The sequence below is a fragment of the Musa acuminata genome, chromosome BXJ1-6 (assembly GCF_036884655.1).
Source record: "Musa acuminata AAA Group cultivar baxijiao chromosome BXJ1-6, Cavendish_Baxijiao_AAA, whole genome shotgun sequence".
Classification (NCBI taxonomy): domain Eukaryota; kingdom Viridiplantae; phylum Streptophyta; class Magnoliopsida; order Zingiberales; family Musaceae; genus Musa; species Musa acuminata.
In genome coordinates, this window is record NC_088332.1 from 38,607,152 (window position 1) to 38,628,174 (window position 21,023).

Consider the following 21,023-nt stretch of genomic DNA (forward strand, 5'->3'; position numbering starts at 1 on the left):
ATAGTTGTAATATCTCATTAATGATTGATTCTCGAGATTAAGGAGAGATGAGAGAAGATTTATAATTTCTCAATAATATCACATATTCATATTTAGTCGCTAGGATGTCTTATATTTTTATAAGCAAACAAAGAGTCTAGGATAAATAAATAGGAGAGTCCATTCCATCAATGTTATCTCATAAGAAATTATACCGTAATTAAAAGTTTTTTTATTGATCAATAATCATAATCAAAATCTAATCATATCTATAATATATTTTATTTAATTAAATAAAATTATATAATATAATAATTTGATGATAATATGATGAACAAGAACATATACGTTGGTCGGGTGCTGACTAGGTGTTGACCACGAATATCACATGGCATTAATGAATGCCACATATCACCAAAGAAACCAACGGGTGTATTCCACATGCTTTCCCGTGGATGCATTATTATTCTCTCTCATCACTCAACAAGTGGGCAGGAGCTTCCGACGATCTGCTCGTCACCATCTCCTCAAGCATTACCAAAGCTCGAGATGCTGCGAGTGGCATTATCGAGCCACCCATCACATAAAGCATCCCCTTATCTTTAAAAAGAAGGAAGGAGAAAGAAAACAAAGTTATGGTCGTCGGACAATCATATCTTTTCCTTCGTCAACAACGTTGGGTTTGCAAGCATTTTGACACGCCAATCAATCATTTCCCCATGCAAAATTATTCTTCCAAATCACAACCGCTTTGATCCACACACTTGTCGGGACTAAATTATTCAAACTCAAAAAGAAAAAAAAAATCTGATTCCAAAAAAAACATAAAGAATAAAGAGATTTTTAGCTCATGTTGTAAGTTCGACAAAAAGAATAATCATGAAAGTGCTTATTAATTTAGCTGAAAAAGACTTTGACAATTCGTTATAAATTCTTAATTTAAATTTCATCTTCGTCAATTTATTCCTTATAAAAAAATTATAAATAAAAAGTACGTAATTAAAATATAAAAATACAATTGGATTCATCAATTTCAGAATTTCACTATTAAAATTAAAATCTGTATATTTTATTGATGTTTTAGATATACCAAATCCAATTGGTTCCTAATCCAATCCAACATATCGCATAATATCCTGTACTTTGCACCCTAAGTGCGTTAGCTTCGTATCGATCTCTCCCACGAAGGTTCCCGAGTCAAATCTGTGTTGCTTGGAGATTCGTGCATCAATGTCCCGTAGAACATCGTTCGAGCATTGGGTGTCCTTATGACCACCCCCTAAGAGAAGCCAATCTGCCAGAGGTAATGCACTATGATCCACACTGGTCTTTCACCCAAAGAAAAGAAAGGAAAAGAAGTGCATGCATGATCTGATCTTTGATGATCCTACTTAGATACTTAGAATATGTACAGGAGGATCCCAAGTAGGTGTTGTGGCTTACACAAAGGAGCTTTTTACTTGGCTCAGACAACTCATTCTGATTAGAAATCAAAGAACCTTTGCTTAAAGTTGCTCATCTTTCTTTGAGTATGGAAAAAACAACAGACTCGAACTTTATGATTCACAAAGGCAAGCTTTGCAACAAAATGACAATGGGTAATGATAGTGTGTGTGTGTGTGTTCCACCTGCTTCACAAACTTTACTCTCTCCGAGTAAATTGCAATGATCATGTGTTCTTCCAAGCAGTCTAAACATCTGACTACCAATCAGCTCTCTCACTCTGCCATAAACATGAAACACAAGTCTCTCAGAAGCTCAAGGAAGGTACCACCAAAGTCTAATTGCAAGTACACTCACATGCTCAATTGCAAGTCTAGAGTGGTGCATTGCAGAAGCTTGCTCCTCTTGGTTGTTGGCAATTGCATGCTGTCACAATATCCATACCAAGACACAGGTCACATCATCTAAGCAGCAATTCCATGGAGTGAAGTATTACAATAATTGCATGATACCTCCAAACATATACAGAATTTTTTTAGGAGTCTATCAACAAACATGTACTGATTGATAAGGAAAAAAAAAGAGAAAAGACAGACAAGAAAAGACACCAGCTAGCTGTAGTGTGTGCCTAGCCAAGTGGAAGCTCCTTGACTAATAAACATCGAGAAAAGAATGTGTTGGAAAGAGGGCATTCAGTTGCTTTCTCATGTCACTGCACCTCCCTTATGCTTGCAAAAGAAGAGAAGAATTCAAAAGTTGCATTCAAGCCTGAGACTTTTCCTCTGTAAGATTCATATTTTTTTTTTACAGCTCTTAAAGTTGAGACCATACCCAATTTCAGCACATGATAATAGATCTATTGGCAAAGAGAGACCTTTCTTTAGCAACCTTTTTCTTCACTTTTTTTATTTGGTATTTGAAACGTGAGGTCAGCCCATTAATGGCACAATCATGCAAGTGCATATATATATATATATATGTATATATATATATATATGTATATATATATATATATGTATATATATATATATATGTATATATATATATATATGTATATATATATATATATATATATATATATATATATATGTATCTATATATATATATGTATGGTTTGTCCATGGAAGTCACACAACGAAGTCACTTGTGTGAAGAATAGGCCAGTGTTTCTTGAGTTGTGGAACGCTGGGAGATGGATGAACTGAAGGAGGGCAACCAGGAAGCTGAAAGCAGAGAAAGGAGGCATGAAAATGGAGTCTTCACATTTGTTGATTGGGTGGATGTGGTTTTGATGTTGCTAGGCACAATCGGGGCGATTGGAGATGGGTGTTCCATCAACTGCCTTCTCCTCTTTGCCAGCAATGTCATGAATAGCTTAGGTTATGGCAAGGCTCAAGACAACCATCCAGATTTCATGCACAACGTCGAAAAGGTACTATGCTCACTCAATTCTTCGATATGGGTTTGCTGATACAAGGCCAAGGATATCAAATTTGCTCATAACAGGCATTCTTTTCCTCTTTGCCAGTACTGTCTGTACTTTGTCTACTTAGGATCGGCAGTCTTGGTGGTGGCTTTCATGGGTAATGTTTATGAGCTCAGATTTCTTTTGTGACCTTATCTGGATCTGTTATATGGACACAGAGCTATGCTAATGGAATGATGTGTGTCTGCAGAAGGGTATTGCTGGAGTAGAACAAGTGAAAGACAGGTGCTACGGATCAGATACAAGTATTTGGAAGCTATTCTCAGGCAAGAGGTTGCATTCTTTGATTCACAAGAAGCCACCACATCAGAGATCATTAACAGTATCTCCAAGGATACTTGTCTCATACAAGAGGTCCTAAGCGAGAAGGTAATCATCGCTCATGAACCCTACCAATCACTGCCTTTCTTTTTCTTCTTCCTGTTTGGAACGATTGATGAATCATTGGATGTGTTCTCGATTAACGGATCCTTTGGGAATGATCTACAATATACATGATCTTTGTTACTCCTCACTGGGAACGATAAATATGATCCTCGACTTCATGTGCATCAAACAAAACAACGTAATATATGTAGCAAGAACATGAGATAAAAAGCTCAGAATGAGCTGATGTAAATTATGTGATCACGCTTCGATTTTTCTGAATTCAGCTGTCCCTTCTCCATGAGCAGGTGCCTCTTTTTATCATGCACTCCTCGGTCTTCGTCTCTGGTCTGGCGTTCTCCGCTTACTTCTCGTGGAGACTCTCCCTGGTAGCATTACCGCTTGTCCTGCTTCTGATAATTCCAGGCCTCATCTATGGCAAGTATCTTCTCTACCTTTCGCACAAGTCCCGTGAGGCATATGCCAAGGCAAATGGGATCACAGAACAGGCTCTTGGTTCGATAAAGACCATCTATTCTTTCACTGCTGAGAAGAGCATAGTGGAGAGATATGCCGCTATCTTGGACAAGACTGTGAAACTAGGAATCAAGCAGGGTATTGCCAAAGGTCTTGCAGTAGGAAGCACCGGCCTGTCTTTTGCCATATGGGCTTTTCTTGCGTGGTATGGGGGCAGGTTGGTCATGTATCATGGCGAGAGTGGAGGCAGGATTTATGCAGCTGGAATCTCGTTCGTCTTGGGTGGACTGTGAGTACCTCTCGTTCCTCCTTGGATATATATCTTAGCTTGTTCTTGTTCGATTCGTCAGGCGTCACTTCTCATGCAGATCCCTCGGCATGGCACTCCCAGAGGTGAAGCACTTCACAGAAGCATCGGTCGCGGCAAAGCGGATACTGGAGAGGATCAACAGATTACCTCGGATCGACGCTGAAGACCCCACTGGCATCAAACTGGATGGCATCCATGGCGAGGTTGAATTCGATTCCGTCCAATTTACCTACCCATCGAGACCAGACACTGTCGTCCTCAAGGATTTCAACCTTCGGGTCCCCGCCGGAGAGACCATCGCGCTTGTAGGCACCAGCGGCAGCGGGAAATCCACCGCCGTTGCGTTGCTGCAGCGATTCTATGACGTGGATGTGGGAACGGTGAGGATCGACGGTGTGGATATCAAGAAGCTGCAGCTGAAGTGGCTCAGAGAGAAGATGGGCTTGGTCAGCCAGGATCATGCGCTCTTCGGGACATCGATAAAGGAGAACATCCTGTTCGGCAAACCTGATGCCACCATGGGCGAGATTTACGCAGCCGCCATGACTGCGAATGCTCACAACTTCATCAGACAGCTGCCTGAAGGCTATGACACCAAGGTAATCGAGTGCATCCCATCAAGGATTTATGTCGGTCATGCTATGTTCAACAAGATACATCAGCAATCTGAGACTCTGTTTGCAGATTGGAGAGCGAGGAGCACTTCTATCGGGCGGCCAGAAGCAGCGGATTGCCATTGCCAGAGCTATCATCAAGAACCCTGCTATCCTTCTCCTTGATGAAGCCACGAGTGCGCTCGACTCGGAATCAGAGAAGCTGGTACAGAATGCTCTCGACCAAGCTTCCATGGGAAGAACAACACTGGTAAAATATACTGTTCATCTTCCGAGTAGAACCGAATATTTTAGCATTGAGATCGTAATAGTGCTTGCCATTGTGCTGGGTCAGGTGGTAGCTCACAAGCTCTCCACCATAAAGAACGCAGACCAAATAGCGGTGGTTGATTGCGGCAGGATCGTCGAAATGGGCACCCATGACGACCTAATCAATGACAGGAACAGTCACTACTCGCGACTGGTGAAATTACAGAGGATATCGAGCAATATCGATCAAGAACCAGAGAGCTTTAGGCCTTCTTCTGTCACGAGAAGCAGTGCGAGCCGCCTCAGCCTAACCAGAGCCAGCCCAGCATCCTTCTCGGTGTTCTCCGAAGACCAACCCTCCACCACGTCTTCTTCTCCTGCTCCGTCCTTCTCCAGGCTTCTCGCCATGAACTCGCCAGAATGGAAACAAGCCATAGTTGGCAGCATCTCAGCAATTATCTACGGTTCCATACAACCCATCTATGCCTTCTCGATCGGTGGCATGATTGCAGCATTCTTCCTTCAGGACCATGCTGAGATGCAAGCTATTATTCGTCGGTATTCCTTAATATTCTCCTCCCTCTCGGTGGTGTCCATCATCGTCAACCTCTCACAGCACTATAACTTCGCATACATGGGGGAGCGTCTAACAAAAAGAGTCCGGCTACGGGTGCTCGAGAAGATTCTGACCTTTGAAGCAGCATGGTTCGACGAAGAGTCTCACTCGAGCGGCGCATTGTGCTCGCGATTAAGCAATGAGGCCTCCCTCGTCAAGACACTGGTCGCCGATCGCATATCCCTGCTGGTTCAAACCGCATCCGGCGTGGTGATCGCCATGAGTATGGGATTGATAGTAGCTTGGAAGCTTGCTCTGGTCATGATTGCCATCCAACCCTCGACGATGATATGCTATTATGCTAAGAAGGTGGTGTTGTCCAGAGTATCAGTAGGCATGGCGAAGGCCCAGCATATCAGCACTCAGATTGCCATAGAAGCTGTCTACAACCACAAAATGGTCACTTCATTTGGATGCGCAGATAAGGTGCTTGGACTCTTTAAGCAAGCCCAGGAGGAGCCCCTTAGAGCCTCGAGGAAGAAATCATGGGTGGCCGGAATTGCGACAGGAAGCTCGCCGTGCCTTTCTTTTCTGTCATGGGCATTGGACTTCTGGTACGGAGGGAAATTGGCACAGTCCGGTGAGATATCGGCTGGAGATGTGTTCAAGACGTTCTTCATCTTGGTAAGCACCGGCAAGGTGATTGCCGAAGCCGGTAGCATGACTTCCGACCTGGCCAAGGGAGCAACTGCAGTAGCTTCGGTGTTCGAGGTGTTAGATAGACAGTCCTTGATTCCAGGATCTACCAATGTAAGCTCTCTTTTCCAGCCATCTCTCTCTGTTTTCACATCGTGGTTCGACGACTGATGATTAGCGTTCTTCTATTGTCTGGTGGAGGACAGATGGATCGTCAAAGTGATGAAAGGAAGCTGAAGAAGATACAAGGGAAGATCGACATTAGGAAGGTGGATTTCGCGTACCCGACGAGGCCGCAGTGTCCCGTGCTGCGAGAATTCAGCTTGGAGGTGAAGGCAGGGGCGAGCGTCGGGCTGGTCGGCAGGAGCGGCTGCGGGAAGTCGACCGTCATCTCTCTGATCCAGAGGTTCTACGACGTCGACAGAGGAGTCGTCAGAATCGACAACACAGACGTGAGAGAACTGGACATCATCTGGTTCCGGGGATTCACCGCGCTCGTCAGCCAAGACCCTGTCATCTTCTCCGGCAGCATCCGCGACAACATCGCCTTCGGAAAGCCGGAATCCTCCGAGGAGGAGATCGTTGAAGCCGCAAGAGCCGCCAATGCGCACGACTTCATATCGTGAGTCTTCCCGTCACTTGTGAAGCAGTACGCGCATAAGCTAACAGCTCCAATTTCTTACGATGCAGATCGCTGAAGGATGGATACGACACTGACTGCGGGGAGCGAGGAGTGCAGTTGTCAGGGGGGCAGAAGCAGAGGATCGCAATAGCGAGAGCCATCGTGCGCAATCCCACCATACTGCTGCTGGATGAGGCCACCAGCGCACTGGATGTGCAGTCCGAACGAGCAGTGCAGGAGGCCCTCGACCGGATCATGGTGAACAGGACCACCGTCGTGGTGGCCCACCGCCTCAACACCATCAAGAAGCTCGATTCCATTGCTTTCGTAGGGGAAGGGAGGGTGGTCGAGCGTGGAACCTATGCTCAGCTGATGAGCAAGAAGGGAGCTTTCTTCGACCTCGCTGCTCTATCTGCATGATGCAGGAATCAATACAGCTTCATAGGATGCGATGCATTCAGCATTATTAGGCATCAGCAAATAAACCACAAGAGAGAGAGAGAGAGAGAGAGTTTAACGAGATGTGATCTGAAATGGTGGATAGTTTCCATGACATGACATGTCTTCTCCAATTAACGATACAGCAAAGGTTTTAGAAGCATGTCATGATTTACTTGTGACTAGTCTTTTTCTAAGACTTGACTTAATGGATAATTAAGCTTCTGTTACTAAAATACATGGCATTAAAACCAATGGATTTCCTACATAAAATTGTGACGCTCCAATAAAGCGACGCTATATAAATATATATATATATATATATATATATATATATATATATATATATATATATATATATATATATATATATATATATATATATATATATATATCTGATGCAGATTTAATGGACGGAGCAATTCTTCTTCCCTTGCGAAATTACATGAAGAAACGAACGAGAGAGGGATTTCGGGAAGGAGAGTGCCCAGAAAAGGTTGAAAGAAACACCGATCTTTGCAATCAAGATCCGAGCCAGCAAAGAAAAGGAATCCTAACTGCAACTCTAGATTATCAATGACCACATAGCCCTATCATCGAGATTTGAATTCGATGGAATTCAGAGTACAAAATCGTGAAGGCAAAGAAAGGGAAAAAGAAGAAACCCTAACCGCAATTCTGTGTAAGGAGGACGACGAAGGGCGAGCGAAGTCCACGAACGCATAGATGAGGGCGATCCAAGAATCGTCGGCTTCAGTATCGGATCGTTGGCGGAGGAGGAGAATGCAGGGGCGAAGGCCGATGGCTTCTGGGAGCCGCCACCGATGGTCGTTAAGAGCAGTGTGGCGGTGGTGCCGCGAGAATTAAGGCTTTTAAAAACGGCGCCCGCTTACAACGAACGATTGGTCCCACAGGCGGGAACCACCGGTTTCCTCCAATAAAAAAGAAGGGACACGTGAGGGTAACGAACGAATGGTCATTAGTACTTTTGCAGTGATCTAATAACCCCGGAAACTTTTCACGGGCGACGTGGTCATTTCGCGATAGAACACGCAACTCATCTCGCGTTGCATGGAATAGATGGAAGGGTCTTTATGACATTTCCATCATCGGAATTTTAGTAAAATAATCAAGAATTAACTTTGGGGGAAAGTGAACAAACATAGGATTGGATAGAATATTACTACATAAACATTACATGTTGATGCTAACAAAATAAGCAATTTACCAGACCACATAATGTGTCACCCTGAAGTACCAGTCCAGTTGAACTCATTCAAGAAACGATACATGCTCTAATGCACATTTTATCAAATACATCTCGTACCGGAGACATACTTCAAAAGAATACAGATGACAAGAATATTTTAATGACCCATAGCACGCCAGAGAGAGTCATCATCTTCATATACACTTTTAGTCAATACCGGGGAAGACGGGTAGTCGAGAACCCAAAGCATTATGCTCGAGGAAGGAAGACTTGACCGACTAATTACCTTCCCTGTACGAGGCCACTGAAGACTTGGCTGTTCCCAGCCAATGTTGCCTCCCACTCGACGGAAGATAACAGGATTTGGGACAGAGAAATCACCACTTGTTTCATGTCTGGTCTTAATATTGGATCTTCATCCACACATTGCTTGGCCAGCATTGCCATCTTAGCAAAAGGATTAGGAATAGTCGAATCAGATTCTAGCATTACTAAAACATTAAATAACAGAATGGTAAAGAATTCATCGATGTCACTGCTAGTGTTATGTAAACATGTTGGGTCATACTAGTAGTTAGTTACCAAGATGGTGCAACCTCTTTACTAACTTTATAACATACAAAAAATCTAATTAAAGCATAAGAGAAAAAAATGACTTTCTTTACCGCTAGTAGAACAGCATATGACAATTTTGTCATAGGATGGTTGTTGGACCTACAAACAAGAATAAAGCAAAGGACAAACTAATTGAATGTGTCTAGCATGGAGTCCAGAATAACTTTTCAATCATTAACAGAGGTAATCCTGACATCTACATTTTGATTAACTGAATTTTGACAGATTCGTGCTTTTAAATTTTGGACAAATATGAGCTCTGTAAAACTTAGACATGAAGAAGAGAAACTTATATTAACCATCTAATCAGCTGAAAACACTCACCTTATAGACACAGTCATGAGGATACAGATCCATCAAACTGGGATCGATATAGTCTCTCAGGCTTCCCATGCTCATTGAGTTTGGAGAGTTTCTCAAAGCAGCTAACATCTGGAAAGTTTCAGCAGTTTAGAAGTGAGAGATGCTTAAAAAAGATTACCGCTGGCAGAATCAATGTCAGATGAATAACGTTTTTAAAATTTTCTTTTGGGAAAAAAATTGTCAGATGAAAACACTAGATATAGATTCGACAAGACAGCATGCTATTTACTTGCAAGTAAAACTCTTTGGCAGTTCAACAAATAAATTTTCATGTAAATAAATCTGCAGTTAAAGTTGAAGACCATGTATCAATGTTAACATAAAAGGTCAAAAGCTAGTTAAAACGGGTGATATAAAGAAGCATGATGGAAGGTAAACATTAGAACTAGATGCTGATTTGCAGATCAAATGAACATCACAAGTTTAGGTAAAATATTATTCAGTAAGTACATTAATAAATGCCCTTGGCAACAGATATGCTACTTGGAAATTTGCACTTTGTCATCAGAATTTGCATTTAAATTTCTTTAAGGTAGTCACCAGTTTATGATTCAATATTCTGGCTTTTGATTATAAGGCATTTAACCAGGTTGACAATTTAAATTGAAAAGCAACTTTCTGTAACATTTCCTAAATGACATTCAAGTTTTAATCTGTAAAAGATTCTACGTGTGAATTATTGATTCCTTTTCTTGTCCTGCTTTTGTTCTACACTTAGTAAACTTGACAAGCATACCATCTTGTCTTCAGGTTCTAGATTGCTGCATCTTTTCTCAATGCACATAACAACGTCATTCTCATATTTCAGAAGATCAAGAAAAACATTTGGTAAAAATGCATATAATCTCTAGGTCTGCAAACAGGAAGACACTAATATTCTAACAACAAAATCAGCCAATTATTTAAGATTACAAGGATGAATAATCTATTTCATCATTTAAACAATAATAGAACTTGTATCAAACAGATAAATTAAAAAAAATTTGATGTTGGATAATTTTATAAATTTAAATTTTGGAACATCTAAGCATCTGTTGCCAACAGATATTTAACAAAAGGACTTACTATTGATGCCAAAGAACGTCTCTCTGAATTAGATAAAACCATTCCTTCTGTCCTTGTTATTGCTTCTTTGCCTGATATTAGCTCAAAAAGGACAACCCCAAATGCATAAACATCACTTTTTGTGGTGGCAAGACCATCACGTAGGTATCTGCATAAATTATAAGAGGAAGTTACTACTGACAAGATACTCCACAAGGAAATTACAAAAAATGTCTATGTATCTACTTACTCTGGTGCCAAATACCCAAAAGTTCCAACAACTTTAGTAGTAGAAGCTTCTCCATCACCTGTCTTTGCAACAAGTTTAGCAAGCCCAAAGTCTGATATCTGCAAAAGGGAAGAGTTCATGCTATGAATACTTACAGAGAACAAAGCACTGGCAACACCACAATTAAGCCAGGTCAAACCTTTGCTCTGAAAGAACCATCAAGCAGGATGTTGCTTGTCTTGATGTCCCGATGAACATAATGATTTTTGGTATGCTCATGAATGTATTCTAGGCCTCTAGCAGCATCTAGTGAAATTTGAACCCTAGATATCCAAGATAGTGTCGTCTGTCCTGTACGTAAAGAGAAAGGCATGTTGTGCACCTTAAATGGGAAATCATCCAAATGACAGAGCACAATGTCTTATACAAGTGTCACATGATAGATATAAGTATAACTATATAAAACATACATAATATCTAAGATGGATGGAAGATATTAGCTGGACTTGTACACTAATGTGATCACACAATAATTCTAGGTTGCTTTTAAGCTACTGAATAACTTATCATGTTCTATATGCAAGTAGAATCACAAAAAAAATAAAAATCACTATCACTTAGAAGCCCTTTACCTAAAGATGTTACATTTGTCTGCCTTACTTGAATAAAGCTTAAGTAGACCTTTCTACAAATAAAGCTTAAGATGTTTCATTTGTCTGCCTTATCATGTTCTATATGCAAGTAGAATCACAAAAAAAAAAATCACTATCACTTAAAAGCCCTTTATCTAAAGGTGTTTCATTTGTCTGCCTTACTTGAATAAAGCTTAAGTAGACTTTTCTACAAATAAAGCTTAAGATGTTTCATTTGTCTGCCTTATCATGTTCTATATGCAAGTAGAATCACAAAAAAATAAAAATCACTATCACTTAAAAGCCCTTTACCTAAAGATGTTTCATTTGTCTGCCTTACTTGAATAAAGCTTAAGTAGACGTTTCTACAAATAAAGCTTAAGGTGTTTCATTTGTCTGCCTTATCATGTTCTATATGCAAGTAGAATCACAAAAAAGTAAAAATCACTATCACTTAAAAGCCCTTTACCTAAAGATGTTTCATTTGTCTGCGTTACTTGAATAAAGCTTAAGTAGACGTTTCTACAAATAAAGCTTAAGGTGTTTCATTTGTCTGCCTTATCATGTTCTATATGCAAGTAGAATCACAAAAAAGTAAAATTCACTATCACTTAAAAGCCCTTTACCTAAAGATGTTTCATTTGTCTGCCTTACTTGAATAAAGCTTAAGTAGACCTTTCTACAAATAAAAGTACATAGAATTTAGAACTCCTAGATCTGGTGTCTTATACATGTACCATACATGGGGTGCATTCACCGTTATTGCAGCAATACAATGTAAACCTTTTCTTAATGTTGGAGATGTTATCATCAAAATTACCACAAAAGATGCAAGTTAGCAAACTAATTACAGGAAAAAACCCATAAAATTTTAATATGGTAGAACACAATATAACAAGGATGATGTCTAAGCTTTTCGTGCTGCAAATGGATTAACTGGTTTTGTGTGCTTAAATTCACAAAACTATTTCCATCTTTCTGTGCACTAAAGGACCATGAAATAGAAATCATACCCTTGTTTTGTGGATCATGCAGATGACTCTTGAGTGAACCCTTCTCAGCATATTCATAGATGAGGAAGAGCTCATCATCAGTTGCAGCATAACCAATCAATTCTACCTTGACAAAATTGAAGTATAATGCAAAACAAAGATTAAAGATATATAAACCTCATAATTGTTAGTTAAAAAAGCACCAAATACTATGAGCTTTAAGCAGTTTTACCAGACTAGCATGATGGACCTTGCAGAGCACTTTCATCTCTGCCATAAATTCCTTAGTTTTCAGAGCAGCCATTCTTTTTATTGCAACCTCCTATACATCATTGTAACCATAAAGAAAGTCACGAACCGGAAATCAGAGATTTTTCCACAGCAAAAACCAAAACCTTACAAACCTGGTCTCGAAGGACCCCATAATACACAGAACCATATTTCCCATGGCCCAGTAGATTTGTATCAGAAAAGTTATCAGTAGAAGAAAGTATTTCTTCATGCTTGAAGACAATAGGCTTTTCCATGTCAAATGCATCACCCACCATACCTGAAGGGTAAGAGAACCTACTTGTGATACTGTGGGACTCAGAAGTAAAAGAAAGCAAGACGTTAAGAAAAATAATGACTTTTAGTCCAATGACATAAGTTATGTTTCAGCCTCTTGCAAGGCAAGAACTTCAAACACACTGAAATATCCTATGCAAACATGTAGCTATATAATAACAACAGACATGCAAATCATAAAGACAACAACCACCATGATAATAGTACCTTAACCAGCAGTTTCCCTAGAAGAAATTTTAGCAAAGATAAGCAGCTCAAATTACCATGGAAATCCTAATTGAAAAGATTTAGAAAGATTGATGCCTGACTAATTTTACAGTGCTTTAATAATCTAAATATGATGGTGACTAATCGATCATCTTTTCCTGTCATTTCTAAAAAGTATAATAGAAAAGAGCCCATTGCAGGGAAGATCAAGATTTTAGTTAATTTTATGCTAGGTTCCAATTTAAGCCATGTACAATTTTCAGGGATCTACAAAGTTTTCTATATATATATATATGTTAGTACTTCTCACAAGTTGATACCAAACAAAAGCATATCAAACTCATTCTACGGGTGACAAATACTTGAAAAGTTATTAGAGATTCGACTGTTTGACTGATACAAATCAAATACTGAAAAAAGAAGAAACTGTTTGACATAACACATGATTAGAGGAAATTTTATTCCAAATAACCAAATAACCACATATATGACGTGAAATGATATTGATCACAAACTGACCTTTGGGAATGTTGACATGGTGACTTCCTGCATCCCCGGTAGCTGATTTCAGATTCCCATATTTACAGCAGAGATACCTTCCTGAAGCACAACAGAAGCTAGTGTTCCGCAGAATATGGAACTTAAGGGACACAGGCCGATCAGGATCTTTTGTTTCATTCCTTGAATTGAAGGACTTGAAAGAAATGAATGAGAACAGTGCCACAATTATCAGAACAAGAGAAACACCCATACTCCCAAAAACCCATCCATAAGGGAAACCAGCTGATTGATGCACAGTCTTGGCTGCAAGAACACAATGGCTCAGGAATATCTTTTAGATTTCTCTAATGGATGTATATGTCTTCTTGAGAATTTAGTGAGAGTTAATCAAGGCTCCTTTTAGTTATCAAATAAGAACTAGAGAAATTGGAAATTATCAACAATTATCATTCAATGGGGAAAAATCTGTTAAAATATTCAGAAATTCTGTGAAACAAATGGCAAATTTATCTACTGCATCTCTCATCAAAATAATTACTGAGCATAAACATGGAAGAATGTGAAACATAATCTGAAATGACTGAAATAATTACCTATTTTAACAGAAAAGAAGATGCAGTATCTCATACCTGAAAATGTGGTCAATGGTGGTGAGAGAGCTGGAGCTGGAGAAGGAGCGATTCCAGTATCTGAAGAGTAAGGCAGGCCAGGAACTACAAAAGGCAAAAAAAACTCTAGGAATGAAGGTGCATCTAACAAACATAACTTGGTTGAGGTATGTAGTATATTCCAAAAAACTGAAAAATGGGTATGGAAAATACATTAAGATTGTTATCATAGGGGATTCAGCAAGAAATTTTTCTTCGAACTTTTTTTTTTGGATGCCACTTAAGCAAAAACAACAGAGGCATAAGGTGCCATAGCAATGGATCAGACTCTCGACCTGTGCAAAAGGAATCCGGTAAACACGACAGGTTACCTGGTTGGATGTCTACAATTAGTACTTTACTCCCTAACTTCCTGGACATATCCAATATACCAAAAAGCTTTCTTTATTATTATTAAGCTGACTTCATCTTCTCCTAAGAGTTCATGCTTACTGAGTACAAGGAACACCAACTCAATTCAATTATTTGGGGTAATGGCTTTTCAAAATACATCTCTAGAAGGTGTAATTGAACAAGAAAATTATCTATCAAATAAAAACGTGATCATCCACCTTAAAAGTGTGGGAAAAGAACCTATTGAGATCGGAAGGCAGCTCACCAGAATTCAGCGGGATGTAATAAACGTCGCCGACGACGACCCCATCAGGACCGGACATCCCATTCACCGTCTCGATACTGTCCATACTGACTCCGAACCTACTCGACAGTGATTCGATCGAGTCGCCGTCCTCCATCACGTAGGTCAGCAGGTAATTCCACAGCCCGCTGGAGCACCCGCAGAGCAGGTGCAGGGACACGACGGCCTTGGCCCGTGCGGCCCGTAGGGTCATGTTGGGCAGGAAGGCGAGCCCTTGGTAGGACTGTGCGACCACAGGATACACAGAGCTCACCTCCTCCCGCACCGTGAAGGTGGTGTTGGTGAGGTACTCGTTGTTGGAGAGGCACGAGCAGTTCTTGCGGATGAAGACGTAGCCAGGGCTGCTGCCCTCGTCCGCGGTGACGTCCTCAGGGAAGACGTCGAACATGCTCTGGATTTGGGAGAGGGGGACGCTGCGGCCCGCCTTGAAGGCAAGGAAGGAGGTGCAGACGCGCGTCGTGTCGGAGCAATTGAGGGGCGTAGACGAGGACGCCGAGGGAGAGACAACGATCAACAGGATCGAGACGGCGAGCGCGATCTTGAGGAGATCCATTTGCGCCCAAAATAGGACCTTTGAAACCAACAATTCAAGAAAAATATAAGAAAGTTCACAATCTCAGATTAGAAGAAGGAATTGATCGAATTCATGAGAGACAATTAGGGAAAAGAAAAGATATGGGTTAACAAAGCTCAGATGCAGGAGAAAGGAAGGAGAGGATTGGGTTTTATGGCAGCAATATTATGGAGGATGTGAGAAAGCTGAGGGTTACTGCGGTTGGACTTGCAGCCGTCACAGCATCTCCCACTGTAACCAGAGAGAGAGACAGAGAGAGATCACAAACGAACAGCAAGAGGGAAAGGGCGGGGATTACTTGAGGTACTTGAAATGCCCTGAATTGGTTCAACATATTACGAAACTACTCATAAGTAATTTGGGCATCTTATCGTCAAAGCATGTACGACGATAACGCCAATTATTCCCTCAATTTTGTCGAAATAAATTTAATATTATACATAATTCTCCACTGATAGCATTATTTTGTCCGTGTATTCACTCATTAATTAAAATTTCTCTTTCTTTCAAGTGCATAAACACTGAATGAGATTATAATTAGATTGAGATGTTGCTTGAACTATGGTACAACGTAACATTGGGAAAACGAGGATGATATATACATGGGTAGAATGGGAAATCCACAGTTACGCTCTGACGACACCCTTCTCCTAAGGAATCCAATGGATAAATATATGCAGGCCAACCCAAACAGGTCTCTGGCTCGTGACGAGATCCATCGAACGCAGCCACGGAAGCTTTCGGCCGTCCATCCTGCGGAGTTCTCTAGCAGCCCGCCGTGATCGCCGGATTCTGACCCTTGGATTCCGGAGCGCGAAGCTCAAAGCACCTCACGTGGGGTCGATACGTGTCGACCGCAAGAACCTCGAGAGATGCTGCGGTGATAAATGTCATCTTAGATGCCCACCACGCCGCTCCTGTTCGGCTGCGACAGGAACCACGTTTCTCCTCCCAGCAAACGTACGGGTGGGTCCCCACAAATGCGGTACGCGACAATGGAAACTGGGCGTTCCCTGTTTTAACCGTGACACTTGCCGCAGCCAAAAACCGCCCACGTGAGTGGAGATCTTGAGGGACGACGACGTGCGAGAGAATCGACAACGTTTGACGTTCTTGACTCAGAGTCAACACCACAGTAAGCGAGAAAATTTATTGATCGGAAGGCTAATTAATTAAACCACGAGAACAGTTCCCAAATCGAAAATTACACGTATTTCAAGCTCCACAGGCTGCTTGGCGTTCATGGCGTCAATGATCGGACGTCACAAGCTTTTCACGGATGTGTAGCTTTCGTTGCGAAGCCACAACAGCAAGATGAACCGGAAGCCCCAAGGGGAAAGGAAAGCTGAAGGACGATGGCAGAGGAAACGGGCCCCACATCCCATGCTCATGTGAAACTGTGCGGTCATATCGATGAGAGAGAAAGCAAAGCCATGATGGAAGACAGCAATCAATCTTCCAGTCTGGAATTATTCTCGTTCGTGGCGTACGCTACCAGAGACCGCAAGGCTTGTCATCGGCATCATGCCCTCCACCGCCTCCACGCTTTGTATTGTAATCAACATAAGTATAATGGCTCTCGCTTTCAGTGCAAGTGCTTATCGATCTCAGTAGAGACGAAGGAGGGAGAGTATTTTGCAAGACTGGTGCGTGGGACGGGTTGGTATGAAGCATGTGATGGGTCCTCCCTTGTGCCGGAAGAAACGAGCTGTGGTAGGTAGGCTCGGCCCCCTGGTATTCATAAGCTAATGGATTGCAGTTGGGAAGGGGACAAGGCGTGGGGACGGCGTGACTGTTCTCTTCATGTGGAGGATGATGGCGTTTTATGCGCATTCATTGGGATCGCTGTTTGTACACATGGGTTTGGTAGAGTGTTAAATGTGTAAGAAAGGATATCGTCACTTGGATGAGCAACAGAGCCTTCACTTGGTAGCCAAACAGGTTAGTGTAGTGGAAGAAACAGAGCAGAGAGAACAGGAAAGACACAGCACATTGCATCAAACACCACATGGGCTAACGGGGAATGCAACGCCCGCGATGTGTTCGGCAAAACGACCCACCGATAAAAGACGCCTTGTGCTCGGCCCGGCCTGGCAGTCTTCCTTACAGCTCTTCTTTTTTTACATTTTCCGGAATATTACCTCAAATTCCATGTCGATTCTGTGTAGCAAATATAAACCTATAGATGAGGTTAAAATTGAGTTAGACTAATCAGGATTAACAGATTTGAGTTAGACTAACGAGGTTAAAATTGATGATGACACTAATTTGGCTGAACTCACTGTTGTTAGAGTCGTTCTATTGCCAGAATCAACGCCTGGATCCCCAATTCCCCTTCCCCGTGCGCCGAAAGCGAGACATACAGGTGGGCGTACACCATCCCCTCCATCAACCCCACCATCGTCGACGCGATCGCAATCTGGTTCCCGAGTTTGGCACTCTGCCCCTTGCCCTGCTCCGCCCTTGTACCTCGCCGTTCCCATGCACCCCGAACAGCGGCCCCAGCTGCTCCGCCCGTCTACCAGCGATCTCGGCTGCGAGGGTGAGGTCGCTGGTGGTCATGTAGACGAGGATGGAGCCCGGGGCCAGGCCGGAGAGAGCTCCTTCGGAGGGATCGAGGGTGACTCGGCGGACGTCGGAACGGTAGCCGACGATGAGGAATACGACATTGCTGGCGCGCGCTACGGCAGCGGAGGAGCCGGCGAGTTCGGCACCCCGATCGAGTCCGTGATGCCGGTCCCGATCCAGCCGATCCAGGTCGTGATCGGGTATATGGTCGATCTGTCGAGAGAGCAGCGGCCATGGCGGAGCACCGACAGCGGATCACGGAGCGAGGGCGGAGGAACGCCGGGAAGCGAGCGGGCATCGGGAGTATGATCAGTGGCACATCGGTAAATAAAACCTGAACTCAATGAAAGCATGGCTAGTTACATATTATCCTAATTAGTTATCTTTACAATCTCAATATCTATATTTTCAAAAATTATATTAAAATTACGATTTTAGTGAAACATTTGACCTGTTGTTCTAATAAAATCTTTTTCTTTTAATTATAATTTTATAAAATTGTTTTTTAATCTTATATATAAATTTTAATATTTTATTTTCGTAAATATAAAAATTGTAATATAACTTTTAAAAAAATAATGATCGAAATATTAAAAATAACTAATTAATCTTTTAAAAAATAATTAGATCATGAAAATATAATCTATAATTTTTATATAATTAATATATAATTAGCCCATGAACGTATCATATAGTCTTCACAGACTTCCCCTGCGAGATAAGATAGTTGAGGACGTGTCAATCGCTTTAAGATTCGTGCCGACAGTTCAAGTGCCGACCCTTCAACCGATGGACTAATAGATATCGAGTGCAGAGTTGGGGGCCGTCGTCTCCTTCCTCGTGATCTCCACCTCGTGCTTGTTCTCATTTCGTCGTGAGTTACATCCTCTGATATATTCGAAATTTTGTGCTCGATCAATTTATGTTCTATCTCTCCTTATTGTCAATTTTTCTTTCTCTTTTGGTGCTCGTAGCAGCCTATTTTTGTTGTAGTTCTCCTCTTTCGATTGAAGTGACAGTATCTTTCCCGTGACCAAATTCTTACTGTCGATATCACTGGAATTCATGAAATAATCTAATCTAGATCCATGTTGACGTTAAGTTGGTTGTGTTCTTATTTTTCTGCTTTGTAGAAATTGTTGGATAGGGATACTAAACTGATAAGTTAGCAAGCACCGATATTGCTTATATATTCTTTCCTACTAGTGTAAGAGTTGTATGATCTGGTCATATTTTGTTTGAGCTGTGTTACTGATACAAATTGTTGCAATCGACAGGATATATAGCTGGGTGTGTTCAAGATGGTGAAGTTCACAGTGTAAAAGCTCCGGAATATGATGGACAAGAAGCATGACATCCGCAACATGTCTGTCATTGTTCATGTTGATCATGGTATGTGATGTTTCTCTTATTTAAAGTAATATTATGGTGTGAAAGGGTGCTAAGACTGGTGTCATAGTTTGCTGACAAAGAAAATGAAAAGATGTTCTCTACATACCTATTGATCATCTTCAAAGAAAAGATCTCGGTAGATTATCAGACGTCTACTTGTACATTAAGAATAAATTGTTGATGATAGATATGATCTCTTTTGCACGAAGAATTCATAATCAAAAGTTACTTTTAGTTTCTTCTAGTTTTATTCTTTGTTTGTAGTTTCTTGTCACGATACTGATTAGGTAAATTGCATTTGTCTAACAGAAGACGATGAGTAATGAGAGATGACAGATGTTTCTTGGAGCTCCAGGTTGAAGGTGAGGAAGCGTATCAGACATTTCGACAGTGTCATTGAGACTGCAGATGTGGTCATGGCTACCTACGAAGACCCCCTTCTTGGTGATGTTCAAGTCCATCCTGAGCACCGGACTGTTTTCTCTGCCGGATTGCATGGCTGGGCTTTGCCAAGAAGTATGCAGCCAAATTTGGAGTCGATGAGTTGAAGAATGAGTTGAAGAACACGGATTCTCCTACCTGTAAGCGTTGTCCAACTTTGCTATGAACCAACCGGGCAAATCATCGATCTTTGCATGACGGATCAGAAAGAGAGGTGGTGGGTGACATGCTGCAGAAACTTGGTGTCACCATGATAGCAGAGGAGAGACAACTGACGGGTAAAGCTTTAACGAAGAGGTTCATGCAAGCTTGGCTGCCGGCAAGCGATGCCCTTTTTGAGATGATATCTTCCACCTTCCTTCTCCTGCCAAGGCACAAAAGTATCGTGCGGAGAACGTGTACGAAGGTCCACTCGATGATGTGTATACAAATGCAATCAGAAACTGTGATCAGGACGGCCCTCTTATGCCGTATGTATCGAAGATGATTCCAGCTTCGGACAAGGGCGGATTCTTCGCTTTCAGACAAGTCTTTTCCTGGAAGGCTTCAACAGGAAGCAGAGTTCGAATCATGGGACGAAACTACGTTCCCGGGCAAATGAAAGACCTGTACGTGAAGAGCGTCCAAAGAAGAGACATATATGGATGGGAAAGATACAAGAGGCAGTCAAGGACGTGCCTGCCTTGTGGGAATACAGTGGACATGCTTGGATTGGATCAGTTCATCACCAAGAATGCGAACGAGGAGGAAGCCGATGCTTTTCCGATCAGGGCGATGAAGTTCTCTGTATCCCCTTTCGTACGTGTTGCCGTGCATGTAAAATTCTAATCCAGTGATATTTTTATGACACATCTTCTAACCTCTTTTTTCTTATGTATTTTTTTATCATGTTCAATACAAGATCGGTTCTTGTATCATTTATCGGGATCGGATTCACGACGTCTAATACCATATCGATTCCGATATCATTTATCATGATCAAACTTGATGAGATGATTAACTTATTGAGTATTAATTATCAAATCAAAATATTTAATCCCAAATACCCCATTGGATAGTTTTTTCTTAATGATATTTCTTGGCCGCTTCTAATATGATGATATATCAGGATCAGACTTGATAGAACAATTACCTTAATGAGAATTAA

General features: G+C 41.5%; 2 protein-coding genes and 1 long non-coding RNA gene across 3 annotated transcripts; 2 read left to right on the plus strand and 1 right to left on the minus strand.

Annotated features, from left to right (window-relative positions):
• Positions 1-2,548: 2,548 nt before the first annotated feature.
• Positions 2,549-7,399, plus strand: LOC135676866 (putative ABC transporter B family member 8). Its single transcript, XM_065188521.1, has 9 exons — positions 2,549-2,854; positions 2,951-3,005; positions 3,099-3,277; positions 3,583-4,040; positions 4,120-4,660; positions 4,746-4,925; positions 5,010-6,290; positions 6,383-6,798; positions 6,867-7,399. The coding sequence occupies exons 1-9, from the start codon at positions 2,615-2,617 to the stop codon at positions 7,216-7,218; spliced, it is 3,702 nt and encodes a 1,233-aa protein (XP_065044593.1). The 5' UTR covers positions 2,549-2,614; the 3' UTR covers positions 7,219-7,399.
• A 990-nt stretch (positions 7,400-8,389) lies between these two features.
• On the minus strand, positions 8,390-15,716 carry LOC103989130 (lysM domain receptor-like kinase 3). Its single transcript, XM_018827415.2, has 11 exons — positions 14,863-15,716; positions 14,226-14,309; positions 13,615-13,899; positions 12,726-12,871; positions 12,554-12,643; positions 12,343-12,448; positions 10,897-11,048; positions 10,719-10,816; positions 10,490-10,637; positions 9,386-9,493; positions 8,390-8,893 (listed from the first exon to the last, which is right to left on the minus strand). Exons 1-11 carry the CDS (start codon positions 15,452-15,454, stop codon positions 8,729-8,731), a joined length of 1,974 nt encoding a protein of 657 aa, XP_018682960.2. The 5' UTR covers positions 15,455-15,716; the 3' UTR covers positions 8,390-8,728.
• Positions 15,717-16,798: 1,082 nt separating this feature from the next.
• On the plus strand, positions 16,799-20,793 carry LOC103989801 (uncharacterized). The gene is made up of 3 exons (XR_010514456.1): positions 16,799-18,366; positions 19,321-19,435; positions 19,745-20,793. It is a non-coding gene; the product is annotated as an uncharacterized LOC103989801 (long non-coding RNA).
• The last annotated feature ends 230 nt before the right edge of the window (positions 20,794-21,023 follow it).